This window comes from Meriones unguiculatus, chromosome 3 (genome assembly GCF_030254825.1).
Source record: "Meriones unguiculatus strain TT.TT164.6M chromosome 3, Bangor_MerUng_6.1, whole genome shotgun sequence".
Lineage (NCBI taxonomy): Eukaryota > Metazoa > Chordata > Mammalia > Rodentia > Muridae > Meriones > Meriones unguiculatus.
In genome coordinates, this window is record NC_083351.1 from 24,907,514 (window position 1) to 24,932,623 (window position 25,110).

At 39.0% G+C, this 25,110-nt stretch overlaps 1 protein-coding gene across 3 annotated transcripts in view; it reads left to right on the plus strand.

Annotated features, from left to right (window-relative positions):
* Ago3 (argonaute RISC catalytic component 3) overlaps positions 1 to 25,110 on the plus strand; it is a 99,401-nt gene that overhangs the window by 61,007 nt on the left and 13,284 nt on the right. For all 3 annotated transcript variants that reach the window (XM_060379549.1, XM_060379550.1, XM_060379551.1), the window contains 9 exons: positions 1,781 to 1,903; positions 2,412 to 2,545; positions 4,160 to 4,344; positions 13,281 to 13,440; positions 15,249 to 15,339; positions 16,328 to 16,522; positions 17,026 to 17,160; positions 21,675 to 21,776; positions 23,842 to 24,041. In XM_060379549.1, coding sequence (XP_060235532.1) covers positions 1,781 to 1,903; positions 2,412 to 2,545; positions 4,160 to 4,344; positions 13,281 to 13,440; positions 15,249 to 15,339; positions 16,328 to 16,522; positions 17,026 to 17,160; positions 21,675 to 21,776; positions 23,842 to 24,041 — 1,325 coding nt within the window. The remainder of the gene's footprint in view (positions 1 to 1,780; positions 1,904 to 2,411; positions 2,546 to 4,159; positions 4,345 to 13,280; positions 13,441 to 15,248; positions 15,340 to 16,327; positions 16,523 to 17,025; positions 17,161 to 21,674; positions 21,777 to 23,841; positions 24,042 to 25,110) is intronic.

Below are 25,110 nucleotides of genomic sequence, written 5' to 3' on the forward strand. Positions count from 1 at the left end.
AACAAACCAGTTTCAGTAATGCATGACTCCCTCTGTCTTGTGGTAGAGAGGGGACAGGTTGCTAGTACCACTTAATAAAATTCACATTGCTACTCTACAACGTACATATACTTCAAAACATGATGTTGTGCCCAGTGAAAACACACAGTAGATTTTACAAGGCTCCTGGCAAAGAAACTGCTGCTCTAGACCCTCAATCAGTGTTCCAGGAAGGTGGAGCCATTCTGTTGATCTACCATGGCTAGAAGAACTTCCTGAACTATGCCACATTGTCACAGAATAGAAAAATGCAAGTTTTAAATTCTATTTTTTTCTAAGATTTGATTAAATGAGATGTGTCTCAATGTTTGTGTCTCAGTCAGAGTGCCTGTTGCTGTGATAAAGCACCATGATAAAGCAGCTTGAGGACTTAGACTTGGCTTATACTTCTACCTCACTGCTCCTCATCAAAGGACATCAGGACAGGAACTCCAGCAGGCCAGGAACCTGGAGGCAGGAACTGATGCGGAGGCCATGGAGGGGTACTGCTCACTGGCTTGCTCCCCAGGGCATGCTCTACCTGCTTTTTTGTAGAACCCAGGACCGCCAGGCCAGGGATGGAACCATCCACAATGGGCTAGGTGCTCCCCCATCAATCACTAATTAAGAAAATGTCCTTAGCCTGTTCTTATAGAGGCAACTGAGACGCCTTCCTTTCAGATAATTCTAGTTTGTGGATCTGAATTTGAGAAGTGAGGGCCACACAGACAAACCCTGCCTCAAAAAACAAAAACCAACCAAACAAAAATCTATGTATATCATAAGGCAGTTGTGAAAAAAATGATTAGGCACTTATTACCAAGCATGTCATGTAGTAAATCTTCATAAATGGTATTTTTAACCTTATTGTAGAGAGACACTAGCAGATACCAAAAGTGATTGATAGACTTGGAGGAGAGTCATTACTGGCTAGTTTAGAAAGTGGCTTTTTCTACATATTGTTAGAAGATTATGTTTAAGTATTTGGGTTATATAGTTTGTTAACAGACTTCTTACTCAGATTTGATACTGCCTTTCTTTTCCTAAATTGTCACCTTGAGGACAAGTAAGTATGTTTTAAAAAACAGCTAATAGTATACCTTAAGATATAACACTGAACAGCCTTGTATTCTTTCTTTGACTCTATGTATGGATATGTTATGTAAAATTTATAATCTATAACTGATGCTAGCTTTTTATCTAATTTTATTATTTCTAATAAATATATATGCATTCATATATCTGAAAATATTGAAGTAAATTTATATAAATTAAAAAAGTTATAAAGCAGCTAGCTAGAAAAACTGTTTTTACTATTTACTGTCAGACTTTATATAAAACAAATTTTAGTATTCCTAGATCTTTTTATATTCAGAGTTTTTTTGTTTTTATTTTTACTAATTAAGCTATGCCTGTCCAATCAGCAGTTCATATTCCATTTTAGATAAATATTTCTCTCTCCTGAAATTGCTTAATTATTTAAAATCATCATTTTCATGGGTCACAGATGTTGAAGTATATAATTCAACCTAACATCTACATTTAAGTTTTAAGTAAATTACCAAGGTATCCATAGACTTCCTACAGTCCTTGACTCACAGTCTTCAGGATAACGTGCTATGCCTTAGAGTCAGGACACGGTTGATTATACTTTTACACAGCATGTGGTTGGCATAATGAAAGAAAAAGAGGCAGTTCTAGCAAGCACAGTAAGAGGTTCAGGGAAAGTCTGAGAATACTGACAGATCTTTTCTGTTGTTAGGTAAGAAGTGCAAATTATGAAACAGATCCATTTGTCCAGGAGTTTCAGTTTAAAGTGCGGGATGAAATGGCCCACGTAACTGGACGTGTACTTCCGGCACCAACGCTCCAGTATGGAGGACGGGTAAAGCCTATCAGTAATGTTCTGCTCATGCATGCATAACTTGCTAAGGGTGGAGAAAATGCTAAGTCTTGAACTCATGATTTCATTGTTTCAACAGTACATTGAGTGTTTTGTTTGTTTCAAGGTGAATTTCTTTGGTTGAGTTTAGCATAATTTTTTACACTTACATGTTTATTCATTGAGGGGACACATGTGTGCCTCAGTGCAAGGGGTAACTTGAGGGAGTTGGGTTCTCTCCTTCCACCGTAGGACTTCTTGTGTGGGGTAGGGTGTCAAACTCAGGCCATCAGACTTGGGGGCAAGTGCTCTTGCCTGCTGAACCCTCTTGCTGGCCTCTTAGTGTACTTTTTGGTTTTAGCAGTATAAATAATAGTGATTTAGAACAGTCAACTCCACAGAGAGGACTAAGGATGTATAAATTGAAAATTTTGAAATGCTTGCTTGAGCTCACTTGAAATGCATTGTCTGTGAAACTTTTTGTTTTTCTGCCATGTTATTTCTCTTACAGAACCGGACCGTAGCAACCCCAAGCCATGGAGTGTGGGACATGCGAGGAAAACAGTTCCACACGGGAGTTGAAATAAAAATGTGGGCTATAGCTTGTTTTGCCACACAGAGGCAGTGCAGAGAAGAAATACTGAAGTAAGGTGTTCCATTGGTTTGGTTTGGGGACCTTTTGTGTTTGGGATTTAATTTTTTTTTTAATTTTTATTTTTTGGTTCAGTAGGGGTAAACCTGGGACCTTGTACCTCCAATAGGCTGTATCACTGAACTGTACCCCAGAACTGCATTCCAATTTTAAATTATTCATCTCAGAGTCTAACAAATGTTGCCACTATATGGAATTTATTAACCAGTGAACCTTCAAAACTATTTCTCCCATCCAGTTGGGATCACCTATTGTTCCGGTTACATAAGAGGATAATTTGTGTTCATGTAGAGACCAGACTGACATCAGCCTAAGATGTCAGTTATCAGGCATTATCCACTTCCTTTTTGACCCAAGTCTCTCATTGGCCTTGAACTCACTGAAAAGTGAGTGAAAAGGCAAAGGTTGTCAACTTGATAAGGAAAGAAAATGTTTCGTGCTGAAGTTCCAAATATGTATATTAAGAATGAATATTTTATTCTGAAATTATAAAGCCTGGTGTTGTGGTACATACCTTTAATCCCAGCACTGGGAGGCATAATCCCAGCACTGGGAGGCAGAGGCAGGCAGATCTCTGAGTTCAAGGCCACCCTGGTCTACAGAGTAAGTTACAAGATAGCCAGGGCTACAGAGAAATCTTGTCTCAAAAAAATTTTTTTAAAAAATGAAATGAAAAACAAAGAGAAAGAAAAAAAAAGGAATTATAAAGAAAAATTATGTAAATTTATTTGTTATACCTGAGACTTCAAAAATTATAGCCATTGGTTAAGATCAAAAGACATTAAATTATAGGATCTAGTACCACCTACAATTTAAACATCCATCGGGGATCTTGTATGTGTGAATATGTATGTATGTGTATATGTTTGTGTGCAGACATGTACATATATGTTGAAGCCAGAAGTTGATTTTAGGAGTCTTCCTCAATCACCTTCTACCTTCTTCTTTTTTTTTTTTTTTTTTTGAGACATGGTATCTTACTGAATCTGAAATTCATTGATTTAATTAAATTGGTTGGCCAGCAAGCCCCAGGGATCCTCCAGTTTCCACCTCCTCAGTGCTGACAATATAGATATACACTGCAAATCTTTTACAAACTAAGCCATTTCCACAGCCCCACTGGGGAATCTTTGAACATACCCCCAAAGGAGAAAGGGAGATTGCTCTAGGTTACCGGTACCCTCCGTTGCCTTCAACATGAGTAATTTGGTGAGCTTTTCTATATGGAGTAAGCACAAAAATCTTTGCTTCATTTCCATTACTCTCTTTCTTTCTTTTTTCCAGATAGGCTTTCTCTGTGTAGCCTTAGCTGTCCTGGAGCTTACTTTGTAAACCAGGCTGACCTCAAAATCAGAAGTCTGCCTGCCTCTGCCTCCCGAGGGCTTGGATTAAAGGTGGGTGCCACCATGTCCAGCTTCCATTTTGTTCTTCAATTCTTCGTTACTGTTTGGTAGCTTGGAGCTAGAGATATATAGCTCAGTGTAGAGTACTTGCTAAACATACACAGACGTGGGTTTAATCCTTAGTACTACACACACACAAGATAAAATCCTTTGTACATTTTGTCTAGACAAAGGTTTTCTATTTACTGGTTTTACCTTCTTTAGAGGTTTCACGGACCAGCTGCGGAAGATTTCCAAGGATGCAGGGATGCCCATTCAAGGCCAGCCATGTTTCTGCAAATATGCACAGGGGGCAGACAGTGTGGAGCCCATGTTCCGACATCTTAAGAACACCTACTCGGGACTGCAGCTCATTATCGTCATCCTGCCGGGGAAGACACCAGTGTATGGTGAGGATGGTTTAAAACTGTGTTTTCGGGGTGAGAGTTTAGCTCATTGCCAGAGCAATAGCCTAATATACACAGACCTGGGTTTGCTCTCCAGCCCTGCGGTGACGACAAAAATGCCACATTTTATTCTTCTCGTGTTTAACATTATCTTTATAATTAGATAACCTAAAACTTACAAATACTAAATACATATGTTGTTTTAAAGAAGTAAATCCCAATCGTTTGATTTTACTAATAAAGACTCAGGAGCCACATGCAAGGGTGAAAGCCTATGAGCTCAGAGAGGCAGAGAAAGCACCCAGCTGACCTTCATACTCAGCTCTTGTCCCAGAAGGAAAAAGCCCTTCCTCCCTCTCCACACTGTCTTTAAATATCATTTAACTCAAAGTCCCTCCTTTCTACTTCCTGCGCTTCTCTCTATCCTTTCTCCAGACTTCCTCTCACTCTGTATGTTTTTTTTCCCTTGTTCACTTCCTGTCAATCAGGTTGCTTGCTCAAACTCTTGACCTAGGGCTAACTTTATTTAATCCTGTTTACAAAAAGCTCTTGAAGTAAAGGTGTGTGTTAGGGCTACACCACATTTATACGATGTTATTTAAAACCACATATTAGCTGGTGGTGGCACATGACTTTAATCCCAGGAGGCAACGGCAGGCAAATTTCTGAGTTTGAGGCCAGACTGGTCTATAGAGTGAGTTTCAGGACAGCCAGTACTACACAGAGAAATCCTGTCTCAAAAACCCAAAACAACAACGACAAAGACAAACCCACATATTATTACTTTAAAGAAAAGCCTACAAGCTAAATGTTAAGGAGGAGGAGGAGGAGGAGACAACTCTGGGGCTGGAAAGATGGCTCAGAGGTTAAGGCACTGGCTGCTCTTCCAGAGGTCCTGAGTTTAATTCTCAGCAACCACATGGTGGCTCACAACCATCAGTTCCCTCTTCTAGCATGCCGGTGTTTATGCTGTTGTTTGTTTGTTTGTTTAAAGGAGACTCTGAGAAATTAATTCTATATCTAAAAGAGTGTAAAGGAAGGAATTGTTTAACAAAATGGCATTGGGATAGCTTGAGTAGCAGGAGGAAGTCGTAGGTTTAAAGCACAGATTCTGGAGGTAGACTGTGTTGCTCAGTGTTCAGGTATTTCAGGTTTTACTGCCTGTGTAGGTGGCTCAATTACCTAATGTAGTAAGCCTCACTTTCTTTACCCGTGGAACTGAGACACTGTAGTACCTAGCCCTCTATGATGGTATACAAATTAAATTTTGTGAGATTAATAAAATAAGTATCATTTGATTCATGGAAAAACTGAGGAAATCATAACTTGCAAATGATTGAATGTAGTAAAATAATTTGATCTTAGACATGAGAGAAGTGAGGCTAGGGAAATAGCTCAATTAGTGTAAAGTGCTTGCTATACAAGTGTGAGGACCTGATTTTGATCCCCAAGAACTCATATTAAAAAAAGTCAGTGCTACAGTATTGGGAGATCCAGACTGCTGGCCAGCCAGTCTAGCTCATGGTGAGCTTCACATTTGGTGAGCAACCCTGTCTCATAAAACGAAGTGAGGAGTGATTGGAGAAGACAACGCGTATCAACTTCTGACTTCTACATTCAGATGCACATATGCACACACATGCATGTATGTATGAACACCCACACATACCCCAGAGAGAGACCAAGAGGAACCAGTTTCAATTCCTAGCACCCACATGGGAGCTAACAATTGTCTCTATTCCAGCTCCAGGGGATCCAATGCCCTCTTCTGGTCTTCATGAGCTTTAGGCACACGTGATATAAACATATCCCTGTTGCCAAAACAACTCACAGATATAAAATAAAAATGAATTTTAAAAATAGAAAGAAAAAGAAACAACAGAAAGGTCCTAGAGCTCGGTAGGCAAGTGTTTGGCAAGTGTTCCTACCATTACAAAAGGAAAAAAAAGAAAGGTAGAAGAAATAACAAAGAAAAATTGTTATATTTGACCACATAAAAATAAAGCTTTTGTGTATCACTAATATAGTAAAATTAAAATCAACAGAACACAGCAAACAGGAAAAAAATTGAGCATATTGGTTCAACAAAGGAAATTTTTTCTAGTCTTTAATTTTGTTTTAATTAATTAACATATGAGCTTTTTAAAAGACAAGGTGTCTAACCCAGGCTGGCCTTGAACTCCCCATGTAGATGAAGCTGACCTGCAGCTTCTGATCATACTGCTTTCACCTCCTGAGTGCTGGGATTAGAGGAGGGGCACACCATCATACTCACGGATTTATGTGATGCTGGGGATCAAAGCCACAGCCTCATGAATGCTTGGCAAGCAGTTTGCTAACTGAGACATATCACCAACTCCTAAACATGTGTTCTTAGTCTACGGTTCCGTATTTCAAATTTAAAGTACCTATTCAAAGAAATTAATTTATCTTCTGGATATAGCTCAGTGGTAAAACACTAACTAGTCTAGCATGCATATGACCCTGGGTTCAGTCTTCAGTACTGAAAGAAAACCTACTCAGTATTGCTAATCATTAAGGGAATTTTAACTAGAGTAAGTTAATTTTCATAAGCAATGATAATACCTATTCTTGATAAAAATTTGAATAAATATGCACTTTTACATACTTTAGTGGGAAGCAAAGTATTTTCATAGCCTCCAAACTGGTTGGTTGTTGTTTTGGGGTTTTTTGGTTGTTTTGTTTTGGTTTGGTTTTTGCCTGCATTACGTTCATCGATTCACTGCTTCCACTAAAAACAAAGTAAACAGCTCCTTGAGGAATGACACTCAAGGTTGAGCTGTAGCCTTCTCACGCATGTACACATACACCTGTGCACACATGAACATGTAAACACATGCACAAATTAAATCAATAAATTCATTTTCTTAGAACAGCTTTAGATTTGCAGAATAACTAAGCAGCCAGTCAAGGGAGTCCCCCTATGCCATCTGCCCTTTGCATAGTTTTTCTACTCAAAGACTAACTTTTCTCCTTACTGTGCTCCATTTACTGAACCAACAACATCCATACTGTTAACAAAATTAATTGTTTGTATTATTAATACATTTCCCACAGTTTAAAATAAAGCTCAGGTTCGTGTTAAACAGCATAGACCTGGCAAATATGTATCTCTTATTACAGCACCATTCAGAATAGTTCCACTGTTCTCAGATTCCTCTGTTCATCCTCCCTCTCCCTTCAATCAATAAGTCACTGATTTATTTACTATCACTGTACTTTTGCTTTTTCTAGATAATCAAAAGTGAAATTATTTTATATGTAATCTTTCTTTTTTTTGTTTTTGTTTTGTTTTGTCTTTTTGAGACAAGGTTTCCCCTTTGTAGCCCTGGCTGTCCTGGAACTCTCTGTGTAGACCATGCTGGCCTCAAATTCAGAGATCTGCCTGCCTCTGCCTCCCGAGTGCTGGGATTAAAAGCCTGAGCCACCACAACAACTGGCCTGGCTATGTGGTCTTTCTAACAGGCTTCTTGCACTTAGCAGCATACATTTAAAGTCTCTCCACTTTTTCTTAGGGAACTGAGAGGTTCATTTATTTCTTGAATTAATATTTTCTCATATGAATATACTACTGTTTATTTGCATATTGAAAGATATCTTGCTTACTTCTAAATCAATAGGAAAGAATTGTCTTAAGTAGAACCTTATAACTCTCTTTAATGTTGCTTTCACATTTGTATTATTCAATAAGTTTTATTAAGTAGACAGAATGGAAATGTCACTAGTACAAGTTTGATGATTTTTGTTATATGCATCTAGAGCCTCTGGGCAGAATGTAGCTTTCTGGTTGTTGAATAATTCAGATGTCTGTGACCAAAAGCACATGGCCAAAAGCAGCAGAAGTCCTAAGTTCTGCTTCAATATGACCTCTCTACCCCAGTTTGAAACACTTTTCTAGTGTTGCTTTCATTGTAATTTCCTTTTTCAGATCCCACAGGGACCCTTCGTTTTCTTCCTCCTACTTGTTCCAATTAATTTATTCATTTATTTATTCTTTAGTGTATGTGCTGCCAAAGCGAGTACTTCCATCTACTTGTGTTGCTTTTCACACTCTACTTTCCATAATGCAAATTATTTACTTTGGATTTTAACAAAAGTTTTATCTGACCTCCCTGACAAAAATTAAAAATTAAATTCTTTCTTATTGTCTTATATAGAACCTTATAGCTCTCTTTAATGTTGCTTTCACATTTGTATTATTCAATAAGTTTTATTAAGTAGACAGTATGCAGACAGGAACAATGTCTGTTGACTCATATATCGTGCTTGGTTGCTTGCTTTTTTTTTTTTTTTTTTTTTTTGAGACCAGGTTTCATTGTGTAGCCTTGGCTGTCCTGGACTCACTTTGTAGATCAGGCTAGCTTTGAACTCACAGAGATCCGCCTGCCTCTGTCTCCCCGGGTGCTGGGATTACAGGCATGTGCTGCTGCACCCAGCTTACTGTGCTTTTCATAATGCTAGCATTAGGCATTAGCTGTTCATTTAAATTTTTGTTGAGGGATGGCAAGATGGCTCAGTGGGTAAAGGTATTACCACCAAGCCTAATGGCCTGAGTTTGATCTTAGGAACTCACGTGGTGGAAGTAAAAACTGGCTCCTGCAAGTTGTCCTCTGACTGCCACATCTGCATGTGGCAGTCACATGCACACACACCCCCCAAATTAATAAATACACTGCTTTTTGAATTTTTTTGTTGTTGAACAAATGAACCTTTTGGGAATACAGGTTGTCAGTATCTATAAAGATACCACACACACACCACAATCTCCTTCTGAATCCTGGACTTTACTTATAGAGATGTACTCTGAAGATGAAACAAAAAAATAAAGGTTAATTCATAGCATTGTTTGAAATAACAAAGACTTGCAGCCAGCCATGGTTGTGCATGCCTTTAATGCCAGCACTTGGGAGGCAGAGCCAGCTGGATCTCTGAATTTGAGGCTAGTCTGGTCTACAGAGTGAGTTCCAGGACAAGCCAGGATTACACAGAGAAAACCTGTCTCAATCAATCAATAAAGGGAATGGTGACCTCAGGGCAAGACCCCACCTAGCTAAGCCTTTAACTTGTGGAAAGGAATTAAAGGAAATATTAAACAGCAAAGAAAGCCACCAAAACCAGAAAAGATGATGAAAATGTATTTGAATGTGGGGGCCAAGTTCAGCCTAAGCAAGCAGCAAAACTTGACAGCTTAAACAACATGGTTCTGACTTTAGAGTCAAGGATACAAGAAAGGGGCTATGAAATTTCCTATGTGCAGCTAAGAAAAGCTGCTGAAGCCAGGCATGTGTCAGAGGTGTCCCTGCATGGAGGCTCAGAGAAGTCATTTCATTAAGCTGTGAAGGTGAAGCCTGGATTGTGTTGGCGACCCCAAGATAATAGAAATGGCAGTCATAGGTTACCTGAAAAGGAGAGATACTAACAGAGAGTGGAACCAGCCCAAGAGAGAGGAGTATACTGTAGTCAACAAAGTTGAAAGGACTTGGAGATCTGAAGAGCACTTTAACATCAGACATGGAGATACAGAGTTTGGAGTTTGCCCAGCTGTTTTTAGTCTTGCTTTGACTCAGTATTTCCTCACTATGCTTCTTTTCCTCCATTTTGGAATGGTAATGTATATTCTGTGCCGTTGTATATTGGAAGTATGTGATCTGCTTTTGATTTTGATTTTACATGTGACTACAGTTAAGAGATTGCCATGAGTTTCAGAAGAGACTTTGAACTTTGGACTTTTAAATAGTGTTAAGACTGGTATAGACTATGGGGACTTTTGAAGTTGGAATGAATGCATTTTAAAAATTATGATATGTCTATAAGCCTACGGGTACCAGGGAGTGGAATTTTGTGGTTTGAATAAGAATACTTCCTCCACCCGTAGGCTCATCTATTTGAATTCTTAATCATCAGGGAATGGTACTACTTGAGAAGAATTAGGAGGTGTGGCCTCATTGGAGGAAGTGTGTCACTGGGAGTGAGCTTTGAGGTTTCAAAAGCTCAAGCCAGGCCCAGTGTCTTTCTCTTTCTACTGCCTACTTGGATCTGGATGTAGAAACTATAAGCAAGCCCCAATTAAATGCTTTTCTCTTTATAGAGTTGCTGTGGTCATGGTGTCTCTTTATGAACACTGATCAAGACACCACCTACAAATATATCAGCATATACATTATGGCATTTGAGAACAGCAACTGCTGTTATTATGAATAATAAAAATAACCTGTAAGTTGAGGCTGATGACCATACTGTATTAAGTGAAAATGACAAGTTGCAGAATAGATGTATAATATGTTCTTGGTTTTAATTTTAAAATATTTTCCATGTACTTTTAAATATAAAAAGTTACATAGAAACTGGGGAGATGGGTCAGTCAATAAAGCATGAGTTTGGATTCCCAGAATCCATGTAAAAAGCCAGGCATGATGGTCCATGCTTATAATCCAACAATGGTGAAATGGAAGGAAGAAACAGACTGAGCCCTAGAGCTCACTAGCCAGCTAGCTCACACACACACACACGCACACGCACACACACACACACACAGTCTATGGTACAATTTAGACTTAGATTCCCATTATGGAGGAGGAAAGGAAAGGGAGCCCTTTTTCTTATGCTGTAATGCTTCAGCTTCAAACTAAATGTTGGAAAATAGGATTGAAAGCCACAAGAACACTGTGATTATAAGAAAGGAAATTATAGGAAAAGAACACAAAATGATAGTAAGGAATGATGTATGTTATTTTCTATAGCTTTTTCTGTTTGTGGTTAAACAGCTTTTATGATAAAAAAAGGAAAATAGTTTTTCTCAGCCTCTTTACGTTCATAGTTATGAGAGACTGCGAAACAAAAGGCAGGTTAACAGAACAATCAATTTATTAGTGTGTGCAGTACCTGTCACACAGGAGAAAGGTGGTTCAAAGCAATGATTTCAGAGTCTAGATTATAGTAAATCAAAGGTGTTGTGGGTTATTAATACTTATTATTGATTTATCTTTTAGTTAAGCAGCAGTTACTCCTAAACCAGCTGTCTACCCAAATCACCACACAGAGACTAGGATGTATTTAGTTAACCTAGAGCACAATGCTGGGCAATAGTTACTCCATCCTAAACCTCCAAGTCCACATACTTTCCTCCCATTCAGATTTCACCCATTATACTTGCTTTTAGTGATATCTCAGGTCCTTTCAAAGTCCACGTGGTTCGAAGTCCTCTGTCGAACTCTGCTCTCCTCTCTTTCTTCAACTCACTTTCTTCTCCTCCCCTCCCGACCAAGATGTCCCACCCTATTCTCTCCATTGCACAGCACTGGCTGGTTGTTTAATTGACAATTACAGAGAACAAATGATGGCATGTTTACACAAACTTGAGACAAGCTTAAAATAAGCATCACAATGCAATGTCCAGATTAAAACCAGATAGTGGGGTAGAGAAATCAGCATTTGAATGAACAAAGGTAAATTGTATACATTCCATAAGAACATTATACCAACACAAAGGACAGTAGATTTTGACAAATAACAGCCACAAAAATTAGGACGCTGGAAGTTACTGTATGGAAAACAGTATTAGAGGAAGCCTTCTCTAGCCCCCACCGGTGCCACCTCTAAGCTGATACTGATTGTAAAGGAAACTGTACATCCTATCCAGGTTAGAGAAATAGAGAAGGATAAAAAGATCATCTATCTTTGTAAATCTGCCTTCCTTGAAAAAGAAGAAAGTGGGTTGGAGAAAAGGCTCAAAAGTTAAGAGCACTGGCTTCTCTTCCAGAGGACCTGGGTTCAACTCCCAGCATCCACTTATGACCCACACCATCCGTAACTCCATCTCTACTGAGTACGATGACCTCTTCTGATCTCCTCAAGCACCAGACACACGTGTGGGGCACAGACATGCAAACCTATACATAATTTTTCTTAATTTAAAAAGTTCTTTATTTTAAATCATGTGTATGTGTATGTGTCTGTGTGAGTAGCTGCACATAAGTATGGTGTTCATGGGGTCTAGAGGTGTACAGTTTCTTGGAGCTGGAGTTACAGGTGTGTGAGCCACCTGAGGTGAATGAACCCAAACTCAGATTATCTGCAAGAACAGTACTAGTTCTTAGCTACAGAGTTTCTCTGTCTTTTTTAATAATTCAATTTATTCTTTCATAACTTAATACAATGAATTTCAGCCTTTCCTGGACCCACTGCTTCTTCTGCACCTTAATTGTCTTCAACCAAATAATCCTTTAAATTTGATAGAGGCTTTTTCTTCAGCTCTAAAAATATACTTTTGGGGTGGGGGGTGCTGTTAGGGAAGCTCAGCAAGTAAAGGCATTTGCCATGCAGGTCTGACAGCCTGAGTTTGATCCCTGGAACTCATGTAAACTTGGAAGAGAACCAACCAACAGAGTTGTCCTCTGACCTCTACACATGAGTACAACACACACATTATATATGCATGTCCATAGATGCACACACAGATAATGAAATAAAAACAAAGTAAAATTTTTAAATTTCTTTCTTTCTTTTTCTTTTCTTTTCTGTCTTTTTTTTTTTTAAAAAAAAAAAAAAAAACAGGGTTTCTCTGTTTATCCCTGGATATCCTGGAACTCATTTTGTAGACCAGGCTGGCCTCAAACTCAGAGTTCCACCTGCCTCTGCCTCTGAATGCTGGGATTAAAGGTGTGTACCACTATGCCTGGCCAAAAGCTTAAATTTTAAGTATATTTCTCATATGCAGAATAAACCAATAGAAAATTTCTAAGTTAATGCTTAAAATTTCCATGCATTCTTAATAGCATTGTTTTAGTATTAGTATAATTTCAACTGCCTAATAATAATAATACATAATACGATGATATACTTCAGGGGATCCTTCATAGCTTTACTGTCAGTGAATTTTCATGTCTTTTCTGACTGGGTCATTTGCATTTATTCCATAGCGGAGGTGAAACGTGTAGGAGATACACTTTTGGGTATGGCCACACAGTGTGTGCAAGTCAAGAATGTAATAAAAACATCTCCTCAAACTCTTTCAAACTTGTGCCTAAAGATCAATGTTAAACTTGGAGGAATCAATAATATTCTTGTGCCTCATCAAAGGTAAGTTATTTTTTTTCCATTCTTTGTTTTTCTACATAGGCTTAAATAACTACTAAAAGATATTAGAGACAACCTTAGTGATTCTTGCCATGAACTAATTATAACAAAATTAAAAGATTATTGGAACTGGAGACATAACTCAAAGGTTAAACATACTCCTTTTGTGCCAGCATTTGGGAGGCAAAGGCAGGTAGATCTCTGTGACTAGCCTGGTCTACATAGTGAGTTCCAGGCCAGCCAGGGCTATATAGTGAGACCCTGTCTTGCAAACAGGAGATGAGATTTATAAATGAGGTAGAGAATTTAACCAACACATTGAGAACTAAGAAACAGTTAATATTTTTTTAATATTGTCACCTTTATTTTATACATATCTCTGCACATGAGCGTACAGTGCCTGTGGAGGCCAGAAGAGCATATTGGATCCCCCAGCACTGGAGCTGCCGAAGAGTTGTGAGCCACCATGCGTGTGCTAAGCATTAAACTCCAGGCCTCTGGGTGAACAGCTGCTGAGCCATCTGTTAGCCCCAGTCCTTTCAACTTTAAAGTATGGAGTTTTAAAATAAAAGGAAATGCTAGGACTTTATGACTATTAAATACATACTCAAATTTTATTCTTTGGGCCAGGGAACAGTAGACTCCTATAATTCCTGCCTAAAACTAAAAGTCAAAGGCTTGCTGATTCTTTTTGTCTGTAAGACCCATAGACTTAAAAATGTAAGTAGGTTGTTTAAATGCATAATAATCAATGGGATACTGTAAGGAAACTTACCACTTTTCTTTTATTACAGAGAATATTAGCATCAGTTGCTTTTGCAACCACAGTACCACTGTTTAAAACATGAAAGTTCTCACAAGATGTCAGAGAGATGTAACAGCTTTTACTGCGTTTTCCAGAAATTCATGAATAAGTTAGTCATGACTGGGCAGGATGGCACATGCCTTTAAATCCAAGAACTTGGAAGGAAGAGGCAGGGGGAATCTCTGTGAGTCCAAGGCCAAACTGGTCTATGTAGTGAGTCCTAGGATAGCCAAGGCTATGTAGTATTGTGGTAATTTTAAAAGTACATGCTAATAATGTTTATTATTAGCCTATAATTATTACAGTTGTATTATCTAACCTGATATCACAATCAATAAAGACATAGACACATGTTAGATTTTAGACTTGCCTTATTTCACTTTGGGCTAGGCAGATAATTTCACCTACACTATCTCATTATTTCCCAGCCCTCATCCCATTGTCGTCTACTTTAATCATTACTATCTTGACTACTTTAATTCCATAATCCCAAAATACTTGCTTATATTTTCATCTGGGCAATTCCTTTCCACGCCATTCTTGGAGTTCTTCCTCCCAGCCTATATGGTTCTCTTTCTATTTCAAAGCAACTCTGCTTTTTCCTTTTTCCTCCACCTTCTCCTTCTTCCCATGATCCTCTCCTGTCCCCGAAAGCCCTGGAACCTTGGCCATACCTACCCCATCCACCTTGCCCTAGTATTTTATTGGCCAAACAGATAGGCAAGGTTTACAGTGTTTTGGGGGTATGTGAGTCTTTCTGCTTGTAAAAAAGAGCTAGCAGACCTCTAGGAGGGAAGCAATTAACATTAGAATAGATAGCACCAGACCAACAATGTAGAGCGACCCTGTCTTCAAAAAAAAATTAGTTAGCAGTTCAGGTCTGTGAAGCTGCCTGTTGGCTGTATAGGGCTTCTGCTGTACTGTCAGTGGCTTGCAATTATATTGCAATCATGTAAAACAAATGAAACAAATGAACTGTCTAACTCTTTAAAAAAATGTGTTTAAGACCTTCTGTGTTCCAGCAACCAGTGATCTTCCTGGGCGCAGACGTCACTCACCCACCTGCTGGTGATGGAAAGAAGCCTTCCATTGCTGCTGTGAGTTCCTCCATGCTAACATCAACATTTGGTTTGCGAATTTCAAGATCTGATAATTTCTTCTTTATTAATTTCTTGGGTTCCATTGCGGCATCATTATACATGTGTACCAGTATTTGTGGCAAGAGGTGCAGACTAGTGCTGTGGCACACGTGGAGATAGAGGACAACTTGCAGGAGTTGATTCTCCTTCCACCGTGTGGGTCCCAAGCTTAGGCTGACAGGTGCCTTTACCTGCTGAGCTCTCTCTCTGGCCCTGTGTTTCTTTAGAACCGTCTGTTCACTTTATTAACTCATTTATTGATTGAATGAGTTAGTTTTTCCCTTTTAAGATTTTATTTTTATTTTATGTATATGAGATTTTGTCTGCAATACAACACATGTGTAAAGTTCCCATGGAGGCCAGAGGTCACTGGATCCCTTGAAATTGGAGTTACAGACAGTTGTGAACCACCATGTCGGTGCTTGGAATTGAACCAGGGTCCTCTGCAAGAGCAACCAGTCCTCTTAATTGCTCAGCCATCTCTCCAGCCTCTGATTTGTTTTTGTTTGCTTATTCATTTCGGGTTTTTTTAGGGGGATAGTGTTTAATCTTTGCAATTCTTTAATAATTTTCTTGTAGCCAACTTTCATTATTGCTCTTTGGGTTTGAGAGTTATTGCCAAGGTCGATCATTTTGGTTTTGGGATACAAGTTCTAAATAATATACCTATTAAATCTGTTAACTTTAGTCCTTAAATCTCCTATAACTATTGTAATTTGCATGGCTATGCACACATTCACACCACACACATAAAAATGGAAAAAGAAAAAAATACTAATTGTTTTTTACACTATTCTGCTCTTTTATTCTGTTCTTTCCTCGGAATTGTCTGATCTTTGTTTTTCTCAAAGTAAATAATGTTAAACAGTAAGGCTACAATAAAATACAAATGTAAATGAAGACAGTTTGGTTTTAATTAATTTTTTCCTCACTTTTTCCAACCTAGGTTGTAGGTAGTATGGATGCCCATCCAAGCAGATACTGTGCCACAGTAAGAGTTCAGAGACCCCGACAGGAAATCATCCAAGACTTGGCGTCCATGGTCCGGGAACTGCTCATCCAATTTTATAAGTCAACCCGATTCAAACCAACCCGTATCATCTTTTATCGGGATGGTGTTTCAGAAGGACAATTTAGACAGGTTGGTTGCTTGGAATATATCTAGACCATAATACTGTATTTATGATGTGGTATCTAATTCTGAAGTTAAAAGTTCATAAGAATCAAAACTGATGCTTCAAGTAGATTTTCCTTTTTAAAATGTTCCTGTGGATGTGAGCTTTCATTGCTCTACTCACAGCTAAAATGAAGTGCAGAAGCATACTGAGCTATGAAATAAGTGATGGCCAGAAGTCATGCAGCAGGACTAGAGAGGTGGCTGCACGGTTAAGAGTGCTTGCAGCTCTTGCAGAGGAGTTCCGTTCTCAGCACACACTTCAGGTGGCTCACTACCACCTGTAACTCCAGGGGATCTGATTGCCCTCTTCTGGCATCCAGGGTACTTGTACTCATGTACATAAACTCACACCTGCACATATACATATAACTAAAAGTAAAATCATGAAGTTAAATAATTATCTTACTTTAGAATATGTAAAAGAAACAACTGGCTATATTCAATCTTTCTGTTGTATTTTTTTCTAGGTATTATATTATGAGCTACTGGCAATTCGCGAAGCCTGTATCAGTTTGGAGAAAGACTATCAACCTGGAATAACCTACATTGTAGTTCAGAAGAGACATCATACACGATTATTTTGTGCTGATAGGACAGAAAGGGTAATTTTATATCTGTTGTAATGTTGTTCTAAGCCAAGTTCCCTCCCCACCATCAGGCTTTCAATATCTCTCTCTTCTTTTCTCTCTTTTCTCCCTGTCCTTCCTTCCCTCTCTCCTTTCCTATCTCTATCCCTTCTTCCTTTCTTTCCCTCCTTTTTGTGTTGCTGGAAATCACACATAGGACCTCATGAATGCTAGGGTGTACATGCTGAGAGGCATATCTAACCTAAATACTTTTTGGTTTAGCTGTTTAATCCTCCCAGATACTATTATATATAACAGTACATTGGATATAATGTATAATCATCCCTATCTTGAAAATGAAGAAATTGTGACCTTAAACAATCCCTCAAGATGGTTATGGAGCTAGCACTGATAGAGGTAGCTCTCAAATCCAAGCCATGTAACTAGACAGTTCTCTTTTTTATGGTTTATTTATTTTATTTTATGCACATTGGTGTTTTGCCTGCATGCATGTCTAGTTACAAACAGTTATGAGCTGCCATGTAGATGCTGGGAGTTGAACCCAGGTCCTCTGGTAGAGCAGCCAGTGCTCTTAACCTCTGAGCCATCTCTCCAGCCCTACTGTAGTATTCTTAATCACTGTGATATAGCACCTAATAAGAGCAGTAATTAAGTTTTATTATAACCTCCTGGTTGTTAAAGGCCTTTGACTCCAAATTATCAGTATATTTTTATACCTAGAAAACCTGGCTTAAGTGGAATGATGATGAACACCCAGTGTGTAGTAATGCTGCTCATCCATTTGCTTACTTTTACTCATACTCTAAATAATTCTGATAAATGGCTGGAGGTATAGCTTAATGGAGTGCTTAGGTGTGATGCACACTTCAGGCCATGGGTTCAATTCCCAAAAATGAAAAAAAAAAAAAAGATGGAATATTATTATAGTTGAGGAAATAGAGAGGTAAAATACTTTGTCCTAGAGCAGCAGTTCTCAACCTGTGGGTTGCATCCACTTTGGCAAGCCTCTGTCTCCAAAAATATTTACAGTATGATTTATAACAGTAGTAAAACTACAGTTTGTGTAGTAGCGACAAAAATAATCTTATGGTCACCACAGCATGAGGAACTGTATTAAAGGGCCACAGCATTAGGAAGGTTGAGAGTAACTGCCCTAGAGTATTCACCTAGAAACTGGAACTGTGGGAAGGACCCAGGCTTTCTGCTTTTCTTTAAGTAGGTTACAGATTCCATATGGTGTGTGTTGCTAATTTATTAGGCTCAAGGTTTTGTTTTGTTTTTTGTTTTTTTAAGAATAGGCATAATTAAGCTGGATGTGGTGGCACACCCCTGTAATCCCAGCACTCAAGAGGCAGAGGCAAGTGGGTCTCTGTGAGTTCAAGGACAGCCTGGTCTACAAAGCAAGTTCCAGGACAACCAGGGCTACACAGAAAGAAACCTATCTTGGGGTTGGAGGTTGGCGGAAGAGTAGGCATAGTTGAGTAGATTACTGTTTTCTTGGTTATGTGCTTAGTAAAGGGTATATGTTTGGTCTATTCAACTGTACTTAAACCTACTTAACTGATAGCAGTACCTCATGGGAGAAATATGTGGGTCAGTAAAAAAGTTTCTGTTCATAGCTGTATAAGCCTAGATTTATAGGTATTCATTTTTAAGTGTTTTTGAAGAAAGGAGGTTTGTACATAATAAATATGTTAGAGTGTTTATTAAGAGGCTTTGATTACCAAGGCTGTAGATTATAGTTCAGTTGTTAGAGTCTAGCCCTGGATTCAATACTTAGCACTGCATAGAGCTATGCATTAGTACAAGGTAGTGCACACCTTTAATCTCAGCACTCAGAGGCAGAGGTAGGTCCATCTCTCTGAGTTTGAGGCTATCCTGGTCTACATAGCAAGTTCCAGCCAACATGAACTATGTAATATAACCCTATGCCCCCCAATAAAATTCATTATTAAACATCTTTCTCCAAAGAAAATGTCCTATGAAATATTGAAACTAGTAGTATGAAATAAGAGAATTGAGCCTTTATAATGATTTCATGTTTTAATCCCAGTTCTGCCCTCATTGCCTACTAGTGGGCAATTGTTTTATATTTCTGAGCCTTGGCTTCCCCAAGTAAGTACTAATAACACCTTACAAGATGGTCATCAAAACACACACACACACACACACACACACACACACACACATTTAAATAACCTGACATAAGGCTGGAGAGGTGATTCAGTGGTTAAGAACACAGGCTGCTCTTTCACAGTATCCAGATTCAATTCCCAGCACCCACATAGACTGTTCATAAATGCCTGAAACTCCAGCTCTAGGGGATCCAATACCCTCTTCTAGCTCCTGTGAGCAGCTGCATACATATGGAATACTTTCATACAGATACATACAAATAAAATAAATTTTAAAAAGAACCTGACATGGCTAATAAAACTAATTCCTATTGATGTTATCAAGATGTATAGTATTCTCCATGAAGAATGGTAATTTTCACATACTATATAGTTCAAGAACACAGCACACATGTAGTGTTTTACCCTGTCACCCACCAAGCAGTAGAGACTATATAGCTCTTTTGTGTTTTCCAACATTCATGTTAATAAATATTTGGGGCTGGAGAGATTGCTCAGGGCTTACTTAAGAGCACAGGCTGCTCTTGCAGAGGTTCTAGGTTTGGTTCCCAACACCCTCATGATAGCTCAAAACCATCCACAATTCCAGCTGGATCCGGAGGAATCCAAAGCCCTCTTCTGGCCTCTGTGGTCACCAGACACACACATGATACCCAGACATACCTATAGGCAAAAACACTTATAAAGTAAAATAAATAAACTAAAAAAAGAAAAAAGGGGAACTGAGGCTGCGGCTCAGTTGGTAGAGGGCTTGCCCGGCATGCATAAAGTCCAGGGTTCAATTCCACAGCACCATATAAACCTATTCATCCTCAGCTACATAGTGAGTTCAAGGCCAGCTCGAGATATAAGAAATTGTCTCTAAAAACAATAATTTAAAAAAAGAGAGAGAATAGAGGTCTGGAGTAATGGGTTAGGGGTTAAAAGCATTGGCTGCTCTTACAGTCAACCTGGGTTCAGTTCCCCAGCACCCACATGGTAGCTCAGAACCATTTGTAACTCCAATTGCAGGAAATCTAACACTCTTTTACCTTCATGGGCACTGCATGCACATGATACACTAATATACATGTAGGCAAAACACCCATGCACACAAAATGATAAAGACTTTTTCAAGCTAGTCATGGTGGTGCACGCCTTTAATGTCAGCACTTGGGAGGTAGAGGCAGACGTATCTCTGTGAGTTCAAAGCCTGGTCTACAGAGCTAGTTCTAGGACTGCCAAGGCTACACAAAGAAACCCTGTCTTAAAAAAATCAAATAGTAGTAATAGCAGTAGCAGTAGGAAGAAGAAAGAGAGGAAAGAATTTTTATTTTAATTTTTATTAATTACACTTTATTTACTTTGTATCCCCCCTGTAGCTCCCTCCCTCCTCCCTCCCAATTTCACCCTCCCTCTCCCTTCTCCCCCCCCATGCCCCTCCCCCAGTCCACTGATAGGGGAGGTCTTCCAACCCTTCCTTCTGATCCTAGTCCATCAGGTCTCATCAGGAGTGGCTGCATTGTCTTCCTCAGTGGCCTGGTAAGGCTGCTCCCCGCTCAGGGGGAGGTGATCAAAGAGCAGGCCAATCAGTTCCTGTCAGAGACAGTCCCTATTCCCATTACTATGGAACCCACTTGGACACTGAACTGCCATGGGCTACATCTGTGCAGGGGTTCTAGGTTATCTCCATGCATGGTCCTTGGTTGGAATATCAGTCTCAGTGCCCAGATTTTTTGGTTCTTTTGTTCTCCTTGTGGAGCTCCTGTCCTCTCCAGATCTTATTATTTCCTCCTTCATTCATAAGATTCCCTGCACTCTGTCCAAAGGTTGGCCATAAGTCTCAGCATCTGCTTTGATACCCTGCAGGGTAGAGCCTTTCAGAGGCCCTCTGTGGCATGCTCCTGTCTTTTTCCCTGTTTTCTCCTTCTTCTGATGTCCATCCTCTTTGCCTTTCTGAATGGGGATTGAGCATCTTAGCCAGAGTCCTCCTTCTTGATTAGTTTCCTTAGTTATACAGATTTTAGTTTTATCCTATATTATATGTCTATAATATCCACTTATGAGTGAGTATTCTGCTTCTGGAATACCTCAGGATGATCTTTTCCAGTTCCCACCATTTATCTGCAAATTTCATTATTTCCTTGTTTTTTATTGCTGAGTAATATTCCATTGTGTAGATGTACCACAATTTCTGTATCCATTACTCAGTTGAGGGGCATCTGGGTGAAGAAAGAATTTTTTAAAAGACTACTTGGGGGATATACTTAATAGTTGCTTAAGTAATATTTCAAGCTGAAAGTAGTGAAATGTGAGGTCAGTTTTTATATTTGAATATTGTTGATATACTTTCTGATACATTTATTTTACCTTTGTCTTGTTGATTTAAAATTTGATACAAAAAAAAAAATCTAGGTTGGAAGAAGTGGCAACATTCCAGCAGGAACTACGGTGGATACCGACATCACTCACCCATATGAATTTGACTTTTATCTCTGTAGCCATGCTGGAATACAGGTGAGCCTACTCCTGGGTGAAATGTTTTCATCTAGAACCTCAATTCTTAGGTATTTTTCAGAGCCTCGGCAAAAAAGAAAAATAATACTTTTCTCTGTGTTCCTAGTTATTTTCACATATAATTTTTAATAAGTGAATTTCTTCCTTTTCCCTATTTTAAGAGGGAAATACTTTTATGAAAATAGCAGAATTAGTGAGCTGGGCATTGTGGTGCATGCCTTGAATCCCAGCACTTGGGAGGCAGAGGCAGACTGATCTCTGTGAGTTCAAGGCCAGCCTCGTCTACAAAATGAATTCCAGAACACCCAGGGTTAGACAGAGAAACTGTCTCAAAAGTCAAAAATAAAAAAAAAAAAAAAAAAGGAAAAAGAAAGTAGCAGAATTAAGCTGGGCGCAATGCCGCATGCCTGTAATCCCAGCACTCAGGGAGGCAGAGGCAGGTGGATCTCTATGAGTTTGAGGCCGGCCTGGTCTACAAAGCAAGTCTAGGACAGCCAAGGCTACACAGAGAAACCCTGTCTCAAAAACAACAACAAAAAAGACAAACAAATAAAAAAACAAATAGCACAATTAGCTTAATAGAATGAATCTTCCTAAATTAGACCTTTAATTTAATGCAAAACTTAATAAATATTTACTTATTTATAGCAATTTTAATGTTACTGTACATACTATACTATAATAGGGGGTTTATGTGGATTTTTTGGGCTTGTCTTTTTTGTTTGTTTGGTTTGGTTTTTCGAGACAGAGTTTCTCTGTGTAGCCTTGGCTACATTCCATAGACCTGCTGGCCTCAAACTCAGAGATCCACCTGCCTCTGCCTCTCAAGCGCTGGGATTTAAGGTGTGTGCCACCACTGCTCAGCAAAAATAATTTTTATTGTGGCATTTTCATACATATGTGTCATTGTGCTTTGTTAACATTCATCCCTCTCCCTACCAGCCTCCTGCTCCTTTCCTTTGTTGTACCTCACTGTATCCCACTTTCACGTCACGTTTTCTGTTACCCTTTTTCCTTTTCTCCCTCCCTTGAGATCTTTTCCTTCTATCTGCTTTCTAGTTTTTTGACCTATACATATATATGTGTAAATGTGCAAATATATACATTTATAAATATACATTATACATCATGTTAAATAGAAATTTTGCATATAAAAGAAAATATCTGGTTTTATCTTTTTGACTCTGGCTTACTTTGCTTAATATAATGACTTCCAGCATCATGTTCTCACTTTGCTTTATGAATGCATATAATTCCACTGCATGCTGGGTATGGTAGCACCAACTTGTAATCTCAGCACTAAGGAGGTGAAGACAGGAGGATCAGGAGTTCTCTTAAATTCTATATAGAGGGGCTGGAGAGATGGCTCAGAGGTTAAGAATACTTCCAGAGGACCTGGGTTCAATTCTCAGTATCTATATGGTGACTAACCCCTGAGGGTAACTCCAGTTCTGGGGATCCAGTGCTTTTTTCAGGCCTCCACAGGCACCAGACATTCATGCAGTGCACAGCCATACAAGCAGGCAAGATACCCATACACAGAAAATGAAATTATAATAACAGGTAAAAAGCATTTATGCGTTATATACATATGTAAAATCATGAATGCATATATAACATGAAAGTAGAAGTTAAACTACTTAGGGGAATAGTGGAGAGAAATGGAAGGTCAAGCAAGGAAAGGGAAGGGAGCAAAGAGGGTAGTGTGCTCTAAGTCAAGTGCATAACCATGTGGAAATGTTCCCCTGTAACTAAGTACTATGTACAATGAATATACACCAGTGAAAATTTGTGTTATTACTGTGCATGTTTACGAGTATTAATTTGGCGGCAGGGTATGCATGCCATTGCACAAATGTGGAGGTCAGAGGACAGCTTTCTGTCCTTTCCATATAGCTTTACGTGGCATCCAGAAATCAAACCCAGGTCACCAGGCTTGTGCAACAAACACCTTTAGCCAGTGAGCCATCTTGCCAGCTCACCAATGAAAAATGTTTAAAAAGAAAAACAAACAAAAAAGTTTAGAAATCAACAGAAAAAAAACAAAAACATTTCTCCTCCATAGGGAACCAGCCGTCCTTCACACTACCATGTTTTGTGGGATGACAACTGCTTCACTGCAGATGAACTTCAGTTGCTCACTTACCAGCTCTGTCACACCTACGTACGCTGTACAAGGTCTGTTTCTATCCCTGCACCAGCGTATTATGCTCACCTGGTAGCATTCAGAGCCAGATATCATCTTGTGGACAAGGAACATGACAGGTAATATAAAAGCATAAAGACTAGGAATCTTTTTTCTTTCAAGGTGCAGATCCAGCTTTATTGTCCAGTGTAAGAGCCTTTATACCACTGAAGGCCAATCAGACCATCCCATGCTAGCTTCCAGCACCAGTACCAATCAAAACTATCAGAAAATGCCGGGGGCTGGGGGAATCTTAAAGCAAATCCAAATACAGTCTGATTTCCATAGGCCATTTCTATAAGCACTTCCATGTCATAGGTACCTCTGCATAAAGTCTTGCCATTCAGAATTAAAGTTCCATAGTTTGTCACACAGCCAGTGCACTCTGTAAAAAGGGATAACAATTGATGGCCCAAAATAAGGTTTTCTGCCAAAAATACTGCGTGGGCTTACTAATAATAGAATGATCTGGGGCTGGAGAAGTGAATAGCTCAGCAATTGGGAGTTCTGGCTGCACCCCTAGAAGACCTGGTTTCAATTCCCAGCACCCACATGGCAGCTCACAACTGTCTGTCACTCCAGTCCCAGGGGAATCCATGCACCTGGCATGCTCATGGTGCACGTGTGTGTGTGTGTAAGATACCTTATGCATGCACGCAAAATGCTCATATACATAAAGATAAAATAAATCTTTTAAAATATAGATGGGAGCTGGAGAGATGGCTCAGAGGTTTAAGAGCACTGGCTGCTCTTCCAGAGATCAGGAGTTCAATTCCGAGCAACTACGTGGTGACTCACAACCATCTACAATGATATTTGGTGCCCTCTTCTGGCGTGCAGGTGTACATGCAGACAGAACACTGCATACATGATAAATAAATTAAAGAAATAAAAATAAAAAACATACATAGTCTAGCTTCCCCAAATTACCCAATGAAGATATTATTGGTTATATATATGTAATTATTATATATAATATAATTATATTAGACAAAATGATAGGATGTTTGGGATTTGTTTCTAATTGATCCTGAGAAAATGAAAGAGCCAAAGTAAAATTGGCCATATTGAAGCTAAATGACAAACGTAAAGTTTATTACACCAGTCTCTATTTTGGGAATTTTTTATGTAATATTCTTCAGAATTATT